The sequence below is a fragment of the Triplophysa dalaica genome, chromosome 2 (assembly GCF_015846415.1).
Source record: "Triplophysa dalaica isolate WHDGS20190420 chromosome 2, ASM1584641v1, whole genome shotgun sequence".
In the NCBI taxonomy this organism is placed as follows: domain Eukaryota; kingdom Metazoa; phylum Chordata; class Actinopteri; order Cypriniformes; family Nemacheilidae; genus Triplophysa; species Triplophysa dalaica.
The window spans coordinates 4,744,211-4,758,954 of NC_079543.1; the positions used below are offsets into that span (position 1 = coordinate 4,744,211).

At 38.4% G+C, this 14,744-nt stretch overlaps 1 protein-coding gene across 2 annotated transcripts; it reads left to right on the plus strand.

The window, feature by feature from the left end:
• The first annotated feature begins 650 nt into the window (after positions 1 to 650).
• Positions 651 to 14,744, plus strand: map2k7 (mitogen-activated protein kinase kinase 7). 2 transcript variants are annotated; one of them, XM_056772053.1, is made up of 12 exons: positions 651 to 859; positions 4,681 to 4,728; positions 6,455 to 6,599; positions 6,677 to 6,743; positions 6,826 to 6,939; positions 7,128 to 7,247; positions 8,189 to 8,296; positions 8,420 to 8,599; positions 8,769 to 8,849; positions 9,003 to 9,145; positions 9,236 to 9,281; positions 10,066 to 14,744. In XM_056772053.1, exons 1-12 carry the CDS (start codon positions 739 to 741, stop codon positions 10,204 to 10,206), a joined length of 1,314 nt encoding a protein of 437 aa, XP_056628031.1. In that variant the 5' UTR covers positions 651 to 738; the 3' UTR covers positions 10,207 to 14,744. The 2 variants fall into 2 exon arrangements, with proteins under 2 accessions (XP_056628031.1, XP_056628036.1); XM_056772058.1 differs by lacking the exon at positions 4,681 to 4,728 and having other exon boundaries at positions 654 to 859.

The following is a 14,744-nucleotide window of genomic DNA, read 5'->3' on the forward strand; positions in this document are numbered from 1 at the left end:
CATTTTCCCTCAGGAATCAATAAAAAACAAAATAAAGAAAAAAGTGTCTCCATAAGTAGGTATAGTGTTGAACTCAGGGGAGAAGTGTACGCCATAAAAAACGTAGAAAAGTGTTATCCTTTTGCAAATGCTCTTGTCAGATCTTTCTGCATTATATATTGTATAGTAGACAATTTGTCTCACTCTTCGTATTCTAGCAATGATCACAAATGATTCCTTTAAAAATAACCAGTGTCCTTGTTTAATAAATGTATTAATTCCTATGTTATTTAGATGTTTGGGACAGTTTTCCCCTCAGTAGCCGCTAGAGGGCAGTGCCCTTAACTGTTATATTATAGTACATTAATTTGTGTTTTCATTATTTAAAAAAGCCACAGTAACCACAAATATAAACACCGTTAACCATTGTATTTGTGATAAAACTACAGCTAGTCCCCGACTAGCATGTAACCGGTCTGTGTTGCTAGTGAGCGTCGCTGTTTTCCCCTCAGTAACCGCTAGAGGGCAGTGCCCTTAACTGTTATATTATAGTAAATTAATTTGTGTTTTAATTATTAAAAAAAGCCACAGTTACCACAAATTTAAACACCGTTAACCATTGTATTTGTGATAAAACTACAGCTAGTCCCCGACTAGCAAGAAACCGGTCTGTGTTGCTAGTGAGCGTCGCTGTCTCCCCCAGTGGCCGCCAGAGGGCAGTAGGTGGCGGCGCTCGATGGTGCTGCTGAAGTTTTCAAGATGTCGCTGGAGCAGAGACTCTCCCGAATCGAGGAGAAACTCAAGCAGGAAAATAAAGAAGCCCGCAAACGGATCGACCTGACCATCGACATGAGCCCGCAGCGCTCGCGTCCGAGGCCAAGTGAGTGTGCGCACGACTGAAGCGACGATTGGTGATGAATCGCAGGCTTACACGATATAAACAAACAGACCGATCAAATCCTGACACTAAACTCGCATTTAACGTTGCTCGTGCGGGCCTCTGTTACACGTATAGCGGTGTCTGTTCGCCAGCTTTTGTCGCCAATGATGTTAAAATTGAATCCACTGTGGTGGTATTTCAAATAAATAAATATTAGGAACATCTGGCAGTCGGCATTCTAGCGTTAGCATGGCGGCTAACGCTAGCGGTGTTTAGCAGGCCCCGATACTCGCAGATCTCTCGGTCTGTTTTTCGTTTATTTATTTGTTTTATATTTTTTCTTGGTATATGTGTACATATCTACGTCTTGGTCTTTCCATGTCTGTCTTTTCTCACACGTTATTCGTCTTTATGTTGAAACGTCATCATTTATATGTTGTTGCTGTATTGTGTTGTCAGATCATAACAGTCATGGGAGTTTTTTTTAGAATTGTAGTAATGCTGGTTCTGGCTTCTCTTCGGATCTCGAATGGGTCTGATGGAGTTTTTGCTCGTAATGGGATTGTCTTGACTTGGCAGCTGATTTATTATTGGTGTGAAGGGGGGTCCTATTAAAGGTGGTCCGTCCCCTCATTTAACTAAAGTGTTATATGGCCATAACGAGTATGTGGGCATATTTGAATGTGTCTAAAGTAAACACCGTGAACAGAGGAATGTGAATGTGTTTTCAATAACTACCTTTATTCATGAACATTCTGTAATGAATGTTTTACTTCTTATCGACTGTTGTCTGTATTTTTCTCACATCATAAATGTTTTTGTTGTTGTGTGACTTGAAGCTCCGGTTTATTAAATTTAGCGGCATCTAGTGGTGAGATTGCGAATTGCAACCAACGGCTCACTCCACCTCTCCCTTTTGAAGCACTACGGTTGCTGACACATAAATAAGATGCTGTCATGTTATCGCTTCTTTGCTGAAGGAGATAACATATTTATGAAACGGGCGATGTCCGGTATTTTATCCGTTTAAGGCTTCTGTAGAAACAAAATGGTTACAACATCCTTGTAAGGGTACCCGCAGTGTACGGAGATAAAAATTGCTCATTCTAAGGTAATTAAAACACAACGCTTCATGATGTAAGGTCTTTATAGAACTCTGAAGACATAGTTATGTATATAACATTTTCAGGGCATTTAAAAATCTGTCTGTGCTAAGAATGACCATTGTTGCACACGTGCGATACAGTTTTAGACCGAGCCGTTTGTTTGTGTGTGGTGTGTTTGTGCTTGTTTGTGTGTTAAATTAATGCACCTAAAACTTGTTTACCTGCTGCAATGATTCCATATTTAGAGACCTGTGATTTCCGCGATGTAAAATCTGGGTAGGAATAGAGGAGCGCTGTCCAGATTTATTAAATATGTCATATGCTTATCTTGCGTGAATGTGAATGAGCAGCACAGTGTAATGCATTACTACACACGTGTGACGCTCGTGCATTTGTCTGCGTCGCTGTATGAGGACATAACTCCCCACATGAACTCCATCTCCAGAGCTGCTCTGAGAGTTTATTTCATTAGCATTTCACTGTTAGAGAGAAGATTTGGTCAACCACACCCTATTTGCGATGACCCGTAAAAAAAAAAGTCTGGTTAACTTGAACATCCAGATTAAAAACACTGTATTGTATTATAATATTTACAGAAATGAATGGTAGTTGTAGCAGTAAATTGATAAACTATAAATACTAGAATATATTTATATTTACGAAAGTAATATTATATATATAATATATTAACCATCCGTGCTTATAACAGTTTCTGTGTTCGAACAACTAGTGGAACTCTCTGGCTGTGTCCCAATCATAGACTGTATAAAATATGGACGTAGTGTCCGTGAAGTCACCCGTTTATCGTGACAGCCCTAATTAAAGGTCTCATGGACCGGGCATGTTTTATTGTTTTATACTGTCGTATGAGGTCTACTTATGGTCTACTTATTTTTTTTACATTAAAAAACATCAAAATTAACAAGTAATAGGCTATTGTCTACCAGGGTTTTGAAGCCGGCTCTACAAACGCCTGTTTTAATGGGCATTTGCGACCCGTGATCTTAAACCGGACAAAAGATCACTGCGATCGCAGGTCTCAAATATTACAAGAGTTTCCATGATAAATAAACAAACGGGAGACTGCCGGTAACTTATGGATATGACCGAGCACTAATACACACAAAATAATACCTAAACAGTTCAAAACAGCCTCCAATTATTTGCAAACTGGATAAAACCTTTAAAAATGATATATGAGCCCACCAAATGAAAGAGATGGCGATTCGCACGGTCTTAAGATCGCAGACAACCTCTGGAATTAATACTAATGTCTAGAGGTCTTCAGGTAACACTAATCTTGTGTGAATAGTGCTCAGGGCACATCAAGCGATCTCTAACAAAGCAATAGTGACGCATAGTAAAAAAATGTTTTACTCCCATAAGATTGCTGCGCCATTCCTATCGGTTTCAATATTGACAGGACAGCACTGCTTTAAAAATTTGACATTACTAATGTCGGAATCCGAAGGAAGGTTATGTATTGACTGTGTTCTTCCACAACCAGGCACTGATTGCACAACATTTTGCGATCTTAACGGCATGTTTACTCTATCTGGTTCCGCTCAACTTTTGTTACTTCAGAATAGTCATGCACGAACCAGTGGGCGGGGCTAGAGAAGTAGTTGTTGATATTCTTCTTTGCAGGCAGTGTTCAATATGTGCGTTCCAAGATCTGCCATTTGCTGGGCCTGTTGTCAATAACAGTTGTAGATCAGTAAAAAGGGCGTTTTCAGTTCTGACACTTACAGGATGTTTGCTTGAATACAATTCTCTCTTATATAACAAAATCTCGGGTTAAAATTGTGTTTTTAATTCATGGCTCCTTTAATGTCCTTCGTCCATTACGTGCCTATTTATGTAATGAACTACACATAAATATTTTTTATGTGTGTATTTTTTCTATCTTAAGAGACATTTTATACTTGTGCTCCAACTCCTGGGCCTGTACTACAAAACTTTAAACCTCTGTAGCACCAGTGCTACGTGCAAAATGTTTATGTACAGCTCTGATTTATATCAATAGATCCCCAAAAACACACGGGACGTTTGAGTTTTAATTTCTACATAGAGGTATTTGGTCCTATTGAACAAATCATTATAGTAAAGTGAATAGAATAGTTTATAGTTAAAGGGGTTTATTGGTGGATGGAGCACCATTTGCATTTAATACGAACATCATCGGTTTCATTTTGGTTACTGTAGTGAGACAGTTGTGAATTTGTGGTTACACAAACTACGGGTACCTTTCATAATGGGTTTTATTATTTTTATTCCCGTGGAATAATTTAATATATTTTGAGAAATGTCTCCGTGGATCTGTGTCCATACATGGAAGTCAATCTGGGCCAATGTTATTTGGTTACTGACGTTCTTAAGAATATAATTTTGTGTTGTGCAGTAGAAACAAAGGCATATAGGTTTAAAATGACATGAAGGTCACCCTCCCTGAAAGTTGAAATAGCCCTTTAAATGTGTAAACTTAAGAAGTGAAAGCAATTTGGTTGTGTTTATCAGTTTTCAAGCTGGATATTCCAGAGTTCTGGTGGGAAGTATTCTAGATTATGATGATGTTAAATGGTGTATAGGTCGACTGTTTGTGTGTGTGTGTGTGTGACGTTGGAGTGGTAAAGGGATAGAAGCGGTGAATCCTGTAGGTGTGTTTGGGCGGGTTTAGTAATGAGTGTGTGTGTATTTTCTCTCCTCTGTATCTAGTCATCGTGATCCAGCTAAGTCCAGCTCCAGCCCCCTCCCAGCGCGCAGGTACCATCATCACTACATCATGCTGCACCCTCTCTCTCTCTCTCTCTCTCTCTCTCTCTCTCTCTCTCTGCTGTCAACTATTCTACCACCCATATCAGAGTTGTTATAGTTTTATTTTTTGTGTTAATTTCAGTTAAAGTTCTAGTAAATTTGGTATATGCTTTTGTCATTATTATAATCTATTAGTTTATTTTTAATGTTGCAATATATCATTAATACATTTTTATTTTAACTTTTATTTATTTATTATTATAATTCTATTGCTTTAAATTTAGCAAGTTAAGTTAAGTTTCTTCAATAATTTTAAGGTCAATATTTCATTTGATTTAACTTTGAGTAAACTAAAATAACCTTGCCCCATATCACCCCACGTCCTTTCATTACCTCACTCATCATTTCTTCGCGTTTAACTAAGTTGCATTAAAGCCATTTAATAGTATAATTCATTCAAAAAATGAAAAGTCTCTCATCATGTTTGTTCAAAACCTATATATGACCTTTTTCTCCTCTGGAACACAAAAGAAGATACTTTGAGAAATGTTTCAGTGGTTGGTTTGTCCATATGATGGAAGTCAATTGGGGTCCGTGTTATTTGCTTACCAACATTCTTCAAAATATCATTGTTTGTGTGCTGCAGAAGAAAAAGTCATACAGGTGAGGACATATCATTGCTAGACAGAGACAAAATCTTTGTTACCTTCTAATTTGATCTCCAGTTAGACGACAATATATTTTTTATTATAAAGAAATCATCTTCAGTCAATCTTTCTTTCTCTCACTTTCACCATTGTCAGACCCTTCTCCAGAGCATCGAGTGTGTGTGTGTGTGTGTGTGTGTGTGTTGTGTTTGTGTGAAATTCTGTATGAAGGATTAACTCATTTTGCTGGAAGATCAGACATTGTGCATGATGTGGCTATAACCGCACGGCCCGAACAATTGCTACGATACACAAAGCTATGGGGACACTCAACGGGATGTTCTGCGCTCAGTACCTGTGTTTTTTTTTTTAACTTGCCTGCCACCTCTTCTCTTCTGCTTCTCTCTGGTCTGTTTGATGGAGAAAGCTTAGTTTCTGTCTTCTGCACAGATGTGGACGACAGCGCAGCAGGTTTTCGTACGCTGTATATGTGTGTGTGTGTGAACACAAGGCCTGAACTTACTGACTAACTCAAACTAACTCAATCTCTCCCATGAACAGGTTTAGCAGAGGAAGAATCCGAAGTTGAATGGTATTAATTTTCCATTATCCTCCTCTTTATTGGATAAAGTATTTACAGGCTCTATAGTTCAAAGGAAAGCGATGTTCTATACAAACGGTCTTGCCTGGTTCTGTGCTCCAGCGACTGTTGTTAGCGCCGATATAAAAAATGTTGCACGGTTTGGTGAGTGAATGTCAAACGTCACCCTACGGTGACCCTCTGCTTGTTATCAGACTCTGCACCGGTGCATGCTGGGAATGCTAACACTAACTCTGATGGCTGGTTTCGTGATTTCCGTGTGTCTGTTCTTGGCATGTGATGGTCTGGACACAAGATTCATGTGATTACGTAACTAGTATGTGTACAGTTGTATCAAACATCGACTTTTCCCCAAAAGGATGCCGGATCTGTATGCCAAAACGGCACCCAATCAGAAAGCACCATAGGGAAGATCTCTTAAAAACACGGTCGACCGTCAGCCGACAGTAACTCCCATCATCCCGTAATGTTTGCTCTGTCTCTACAGCTCTGCAGTTACCGCTGGTGAACGACGGAGGAAGTCGCTCGTCGTCCACGGAAAGCTCGCCCCAACACCCCTCTTACCCAAACAAACCCCGGCAAATGCTCACGCTTCCCACCCCGCCCTACTGCCTGCCGAAGAGCCTCGAAAAGTACGACACGCACACACACACAGCAGGAGTGATGCGATGAGGAAAAAGTGTGTTTTAATGTGTCTTTTTCTCCTCAGTGCTGAGATCGACCAGAAGCTGCAGGAAATAATGAAGCAGACCGGTTACCTGAAGATTGACGGACAGGTAAGGCCCCGCCCTCTTTTTGTCCATTCTGGAGATGTGAGGAACGTGTCAAACCCTGTGTATCTGTGTGTGTGTTATCCAGCGTTACCCAGCTGAAGTGGCAGATCTGATCAGTGAGGGCGAGATCGGCAGTGGAACATGTGGACAGGTGTTTAAAGTTCGCTTTAAGAAGACGGCTCATGTCATCGCTGTCAAGGTGAGTACAAACGTGCAAAAAGATCATTCATACGACAAAGGGTTTACTGTGCGTTCATGAATGAAACTGTTAAACTGTTTTTAAAAGAGCCGTTTAGTTGTGTTGTAGTTATTGTTAACTATCTAAATCATTGCTGTTCGTGTAGTAAGTGAAAGTCTCTCTTCTTCCACTGTAATGTTTCTCTACAGCAAATGAGAAGGACGGGTAATAAAGACGAGAATAAGAGGATCCTCATGGATCTGGACGTTGTGTTGAAGAGTCATGACTGTCCATACATCATTCAGTGCTACGGAGCTATAGTCACCAATGTGAGCTTCACAAAAACACACTGTAATGGTTTGTCCAACTTTCCTGGTAGGATGCATCACAGATTGTATTCGTTTAGTTGCATCATCTGTCATAAAGCTTAAAAAAGTTAATAACTATGTTTCATTTGATTCTGATGACTCTTTTTTACTTTTAAAGGGACAGTTCACCCCAAAAATATTCTGTCATCATTTACTCACCCTCAAGTTGCTTCACACCTATTTAAATGTCTTATAAATGCAAAGAAAGCTATTTTTAAGAATGTTAGCAATTTTCAGTTCTGTGACATCATCAAAAATATTGTATATTTGGTTGTTGTTTTGAAAACAAAGTGAGATCCTTCTTTGGAAGAATTTAGGAACACACACCTTGACTACCGTTCAGTTTTTCCTACTATGGCAGTCAATGATGTCACAGAATTGAAAATTGCTGTAATTCTTCTAAAAAATGTATGAAGGTATGAAATGACATGTGCGTGAGCAAATGATAACAGAATTTTCGGGTGAACTAACACTTTAAGTAGGGTTTGTACAAGTTTGTGTTTAAATAATGTTTCCCAGGACCACAAAACGAAATGTTCGAAATTTGTTCACCTTCTGAAAGGTGAATAAATAAGCTTTTCATTGAAAAATAATATTGAGAAAATCGCAGTCAAAGTTGTCCATCAGTGGCGCAGAATTTTATGAGCAGGCAGCGATGTTCGTAGGCGTGTTTTTGTCCATTCTGTTTGCGATTTTGCTGCATCGGCACACAAAAATAACATTTTGATATATTTACAATATCAATATCATCATGGAACATGATCTTCACTTAATATCCCAATGAGTTTAGGCATAAAAGAAAAATCTATAATTTCAACCCATGCAATATACTGTTGGCTATTGCAACAAATTTTTATCGGACGCCTGATATTTGATGAAGAAAGATGTTTTTTGTTCTGTAGACGGATGTGTTCATTGCCATGGAACTAATGGGGACGTGTGCAGAGAAGCTGAAGAAGAGGATCCAGGGGCCCATACCAGAGGCCATTCTGGGAAACATGACCGTAGCTGTAAGACTCACTTTAAACTTGATCGTGTCAACCCGTTTCATTATGGAATCTGCTTTCTAACAATTGCTTGTGGCCAGATTTATTCTCACATAAATAATGTTGGTCGTGTTTCCTCGTGTTTAGATCGTGAAAGCTCTGCTGTACCTGAAAGAGAAACACGGTGTGATTCACCGAGACGTTAAGCCATCTAATATCTTGTTGGATGACAAAGGGCAAATCAAGCTGTGTGATTTCGGCATTAGCGGACGTTTGGTGGATTCTAAAGCAAAGACTCGCAGTGCTGGATGTGCCGCATACATGGCGGTAAGCACACACGCACATTGATCATTAAGGATTTAAAGTCTTATTACATTCTGGAAATAAAGTTATGCATAAATCATCATGGATAATCAGTTGTTGCCCAGTGTGTGCCTGTTTGATGACATGGCTAATTTGGGGCAATCTGCATCATTGTTTCCTGTTTCTTCCTCAGCCTGAGAGAATAGACCCTCCAGACCCTAGTAAACCAGACTATGACATCAGAGCTGACGTCTGGAGTCTCGGCATTTCGCTGGTGAGTTCTCCTTTATTTTGTTGACACCCTACGTCCAGGGTCGCAATATTTATTTCATGTGCATGTGACTAATTTTGATGTAATTAAAGAGATGGATTTCAAGACAACATACTTTGGGATACCTGCCTCATATTTCCTCCTCCTCGCCTGTAGGTGGAGCTAGCCACAGGACAGTTTCCTTATAAGAACTGCAAGACAGACTTCGAAGTCCTGACCAAAGTCCTTCAAGAGGACCCACCAGTCCTTCCTCTTGGCATGGGCTTTTCTCTAGACTTCCAGTCCTTTGTGAAAGACTGGTACACATACACTTGCAAAGTTTACAAGCTAAACGAGTATACAAAACTAAAATGGTGTACTTACATATCTAGTCTTCTGTGTTTCTGCAGCCTCACAAAGGATCACAGAAAAAGGCCAAAATACCACAAACTGCTAGTAAGTGTCGACATCTCGTGTACTTCCACTTTACCCTAATTTATAATTGTCAAGTACTTTGGAGGTCAAGTAATGCCTAATGCCGATATTGAGAAAACCAATTTACTGTGCCAGTGCCTATAATTACAAATGAATATATTGACTTATATTTTAAATGCATTTACATTTGGATAATGGGCAATAACAGCTCATTTATCTGCTAGGCCGATATATCAACATAATCTGTATTTTAAAAGTAATAGTAGATGTGCACCAATATATCAGGCGATACTGATTATTGGCCGATATATCAGTGCATCTTTAGTATTAAATATTAATTATTTTAATTATAAAAACCATATTCACACTTTAAAAACAAGATAATCTTGGCCGATATAATGGGCAATAACAGCTCATTAATCTGCCAGGCTGATATATCGGTATAATCTGTACTTTAAAAGTAATAGTAGATGTGCACCGATATATCGGTGCATCTTTAGTATGAAATAAAAAGCAATTTAATTATATAAGCAATTCTTCACACTTTAAAAACAGACGATGATCATGGTCGATATATCCCTATCAATGAAAAGAGGAAGGGAAAATGCAATGAATTTGTGCTCTTTATATAGAAATGTTAAGAAACATCGCAAGTTTGATGTTCAATATTACTAGTCATTATATGAATTAATAATAATCAGAAATTAAAGAAATATGAATTTAATCTTCAGAATCAGTACCGGCAGATATCACTCAGCTGTCGGTATTCGTTCATCTCTACATAATAGCCTTGTTTTTTCTGTAGGAACACAATTTTATTCGACGTTACGAGGTGTCAGATGTGGACGTGGCGGGCTGGTTCCAGGCAGTGATGGACCGCACAGAGTCTCCGCGCACCAGTCAGTGCTTCAGTCACCACCAGCTTCACTCTCTCTTCAGCAGGTAGCCAGACAGAGAGAGAGAACCGTGTGATATGGAGAGTTTGGTTTGGAGAGGACGGACGGACAGGTTTTAAATGTAAATTATGGAATGGAAGGAGCAGTGGAAACACAGATTGTAAAAGACGAAATGGCTGTAAAGAGAGAATGTTCGTTTGGGAGTTTGACCGATCGACAGACAATCCTGAGCAGGTTCAATGTCAATTTGAATTACTTTTGTCGTCCTCATCCACCTGAAACAGGATGAAACGTTACAGGTCGCAGTTACACACTCTCACTGTGACATGCACACACACACATGAACGTTTACCATTATACACTGTTTAATTGCTGATAAGTATTCCTCACCGCACACAGTACGATTTATATACGTCTGCGCCGAGGATCTGCTTAAGCTAAATCCGTTCTCCTCACGTTCAATATCAACACGTTCTCCATAGCCCCTTACTCAGGGACTGAACAGAGTAGTCATACAACACTGTGCAATGGTGTGAGTGTGTGTGTGTAGGTGTGTTAGGTTTATCGGTTCTATCGTTCTGCAAAATGATGCAAATAGAGAAAGAATTTAAGATGTATGGCTCAGTTATATGTTTTGTAGAAGTGTTATTTTCTGTGCTATCGAGCGTCACCCAATATTTCAGTAATAGTGACTAGGATCTTAATAAGTAGAGATTTTAGAGGTCAAACTTTTAATAACTGATGTTTCGATTGTTATAATAGATTTGGTATAGAATAATGATGATGAAAACTGCATATGAAAATAAAACTAGTGGTTGACCGATATGTATTTTCACCTTATGCAAATTGACTCCGTAAATATCGGCATGCTATTTGGCAAGATATTGGTCTGTCACTAGAAAAAAAAATTAGTCGAGATGTTCACGATGCACACCTTAGGTGGTTGGGTGTTAGAAGTAAAGAGTTTTATCTGTGAGTATCGGAAGAAAAGCTGAAAGATGTCATAGTCGCATTTATTTATCTATTGAAAGAGACAAGCGTAGCAGCTTTCCGTGAAGAGAAGGAGAGAGAGTCGTTCTTGGGTGTTTCCTCATTGATAAACTGCTTGTTTTGAGAACTATCTGATCTACTCGACATTTCATTCTGTTTCCATATGCATTTGAGTTCCCGTAAACCAAAGTTTATTTTTTAACACTTTGTTTTGGACACTGCACTGCTCTCTTCTCAGTGTATCTCAGCACTTGCTCGTGGGTCACACTGAAGGTTTTTCGGCAACTTTCACAACCAAAGCTCTAGAGCTTGAGAATCACTGCTTTAAGAAGCCAAATCACTGATTGTGTGAGAAGACCGAATCGAGAGAGAGAGAGTGGGACAGAGAGAATCTGAGGGTAATGGTATGTTTTTCAGGAGGGAAGTTTTGTGTTGTGTAAAATGGTTGTGGGTAAGGATGTTTTGTGGAAAGGCTAGGTGGATCACAGAAAGTATGAGAGAAAGACGTCAGTTAAGTCCTCTAAATGAAAAGTATCGACTTGTTTTTGGTGCGGGTGATGTAAGGTATAGGTTATCATCAGTTGCTGTTTGCGAGCTAGCTGGATGTTGCGTAAAAGCTTTCAATGGTATCGAACCAATGTATGGTGTGTTTTTATTTAGGGATTAATTAGTTAGTTGTTTTTGTTATCTTCTGCGTATTATCTGCTATTATTTTTATGATTATTTATTTATGATCTTATTGCTGCTACTATTTACTTTAGGTGCTGCTGTCAGTTTTATATTCCCCAAAGGACTTGTTTTTCCTAAACCAAATGCATAAACACTGCAACGTGTACACGTTACCAAATACATGAACAGTTACATGTCAAGCGCTCGATACGATGGGGAAATGAAAGCGAGGAAGTTTTCTTAAGATTTATTTCTATCTGTAGTTCACAATGTCAAGTCACGGGCTGCACCGCTCACAACTAATACGACAACTGCAGGTCATTTTTATTAAATACACATCGACTGGAAATATTTATATATATATTTGGGCTAGAGTTCAGTCTTTATTGCACCATTTAACTGTAGCTCATGCATGCTCACATATGGTTGTAATTGTCCTCCTGTGTTTGTCCTGCGGTGGATGAATTTGGGTTTTTAAGATCAGGAAGTAAAAGGATGAACATGCGGATTTGTAAAAAAAAGGTATTTACCATATTACTACACCGCTCGTGTTAAAGAGACGGTTCACCTAAAAACACAACATCTTTCATCATTTACTCACCCTCATATCAAAACCTGTATGACATCAATTGTATGGACACAAAATCACTTAGACATTTATCCAAATACTCAACAAAAATATTCCCGTTTTACGACATGAGGTAGAATGAATGATGTTGTTTTCTCAGATGCTTAAACATAGACACGCAATACGGGTAGATGTAACAACATGGCTTGCCATCAATGTGACTCCGATCTCTTGTTAACTTGTTGAAACTCACCACCGATATCGTGATACCTGCCTGTCTGTCTGTCCGTCCGTCATTCTCTCTGTAGATCTCGCTGCAGCATCAAAGGTGTCATCAATAAAACATTGTAACCAGTGACGTTGTTTGTAAATGCTGGATTGTAGTGCTGAGGATGCAGGGAATATAATGTATGTACAGGCCTGTGATGGGTGAGACCTCACACCCTTCTGATCAAAACTCAAAATGACATCTAATGCTTTATCTTCACTCTTATCATTGTGTTAAGCCAACACACACACATAAACACATACCTCCCTTTGGTTTTAATGGACATTTTCTGGCACTTTTTTGCTTTCAACCCTTATTTTAACTTGAAGCATCACTCTTATGTGTTTTTATAACTAGAGGTTTTTATCACATGTATCCTAAACTCTGTCTCACAGCACCAAACGAACATGTACAGAGATGTAAAGCAAGGCTGTAGTTGCCATAGAATTATTATATGTGTGTGTGTGTGTGTGTGTTGCGCATCACTGCTTTTTTTCTAGTGTGCTCTTCCATCATGTCATATGATGGTAAATCCAGTCTTTAAATATTAAAATTGTAGTTGTTTTCGAATTCTCGTAAGGACGCCCCACCTGTAAGGAAACCAAATACTCACTATGCAGTCACTCAGAACAAAACCGGTCGCCTTTCCCTTGAACTTCCTGTAAATACACGCAACTACTGGAGAGACGGAGAGAAGCCCGAGCGTCTCTTTGGTCTCTGTGATGTGTGAGGGAATTTCTGATCGATAGTGTTTTCTTTGTTGTTTTCTAAAATGAGCTGACATATTTAAGGATTGTACTGGGATGGGGTTGGTAGTTTGGGGAATAGTTTGTCCAGTGCTGTAAGTATATCAATTGCATGTTATGGTCTTAACTGCCATTGATCTTTACACTTCGTTTGGGGGGAGGGAGACGTGTAAACGTTTATCTTTATTTATGATTTTTACATGTATAAAAAAAATATATTTTCTGTACGTTTTTTTTTCTTCCAAAATATGGTTTTTAGAAAAAGACACACTTTTGCCTTTTTAGGTCTCCTTGTTTTGATCTGCTTATGCATTATAGAAATTCTACTTGTTTGATTTTTGTTGTATGTTTATTCGTTTGTCAGCTTTTGATATTTTCTGTATTTGTGTTTGATCTTACAAAAGAGTGGTTTTAGCCAGCAAGATATTACGTCGTCACCTGTTAGGAAACCAAAAGCTTATTGTTTTGTCTTCTTAATGTTATAACTCTTCAGGGTTAAGATTACACCAAATTAAAAAGAGACGAGTGGGACAAATCGCGAGACGGTTGACGTTTGCTACAAAGGTGTGTCTTTTTCTGTCGAAGCCAAGCAATCGCTTTATTGCTTTGATGTTTATTTTTTCAGAATTTTACATTTATTTTTGTTTGTGTAGTAAGTTTTGCCCTTTTTCGCCCAGAGCTGTTTTGCTGTATGGTTAGAATGTGTCTTTGTGGAAATCTCACTATTTGTAGCTGCTGCTGTACTGGAGGTTTTATTTTAGTATTTTTTTTATTTGACGTGATGATGAATTTAGAACCATGTAATTCACAAAATCTGTTTGATTGGTTTAGAAATGTTTAGATCTGCTATTTCTGTACTCTGTTGTTGTTGTTGGCCTCTTTACTCAGCTCGAAAATATATTGTAATGTTGAATAGAAATGCTTTCGTGCCAACAACAGACAATACGAATATACGGACGTTATAGAATACAGATATTATGATGCAACGTTTTCACTCTTTTCTGGAAGAAATTTGATTTTAACAAAGATATTTGATGTGGTATGTAAAAAAATAAGACCTAACCTCAAGCAGCCAATCACGTACAACGTGTCTTTGGTGAATATTGATCTTTTTTTATTTATTTATTTTTATTTACCTTTCTGTTTTGGGTTCTTGGCCTGGAACAAAAGTATCCCAAACTGTTGTATTGAGAGACAGCCATCACAGTTTTATCATCACAGTTTTACCCCCTTATTTTTTTCTCTATTTTAAGTAAAATAAATGCCATTATATTGTGAATACCTCAGGATTTTTTTGGGAAAAATTCAAAACATAAAAACCTAAAACAAATAAAATGCAAAAAAATG

Excerpts from the sequence above, each read along its gene's own strand:
- map2k7 (XM_056772053.1), top strand. The coding sequence starts at position 739 with ATGTCGCTGGAGCAGAGACTCTCCCGAATCGAGGAGAAACTCAAGCAG. Across the intron at positions 6,940-7,127 it reads CTCATGTCATCGCTGTCAAG|CAAATGAGAAGGACGGGTAA; the intron begins GTGAGTACAAAC and ends GTTTCTCTACAG. Across the intron at positions 7,248-8,188 it reads ACGGAGCTATAGTCACCAAT|ACGGATGTGTTCATTGCCAT; the intron begins GTGAGCTTCACA and ends TTTGTTCTGTAG.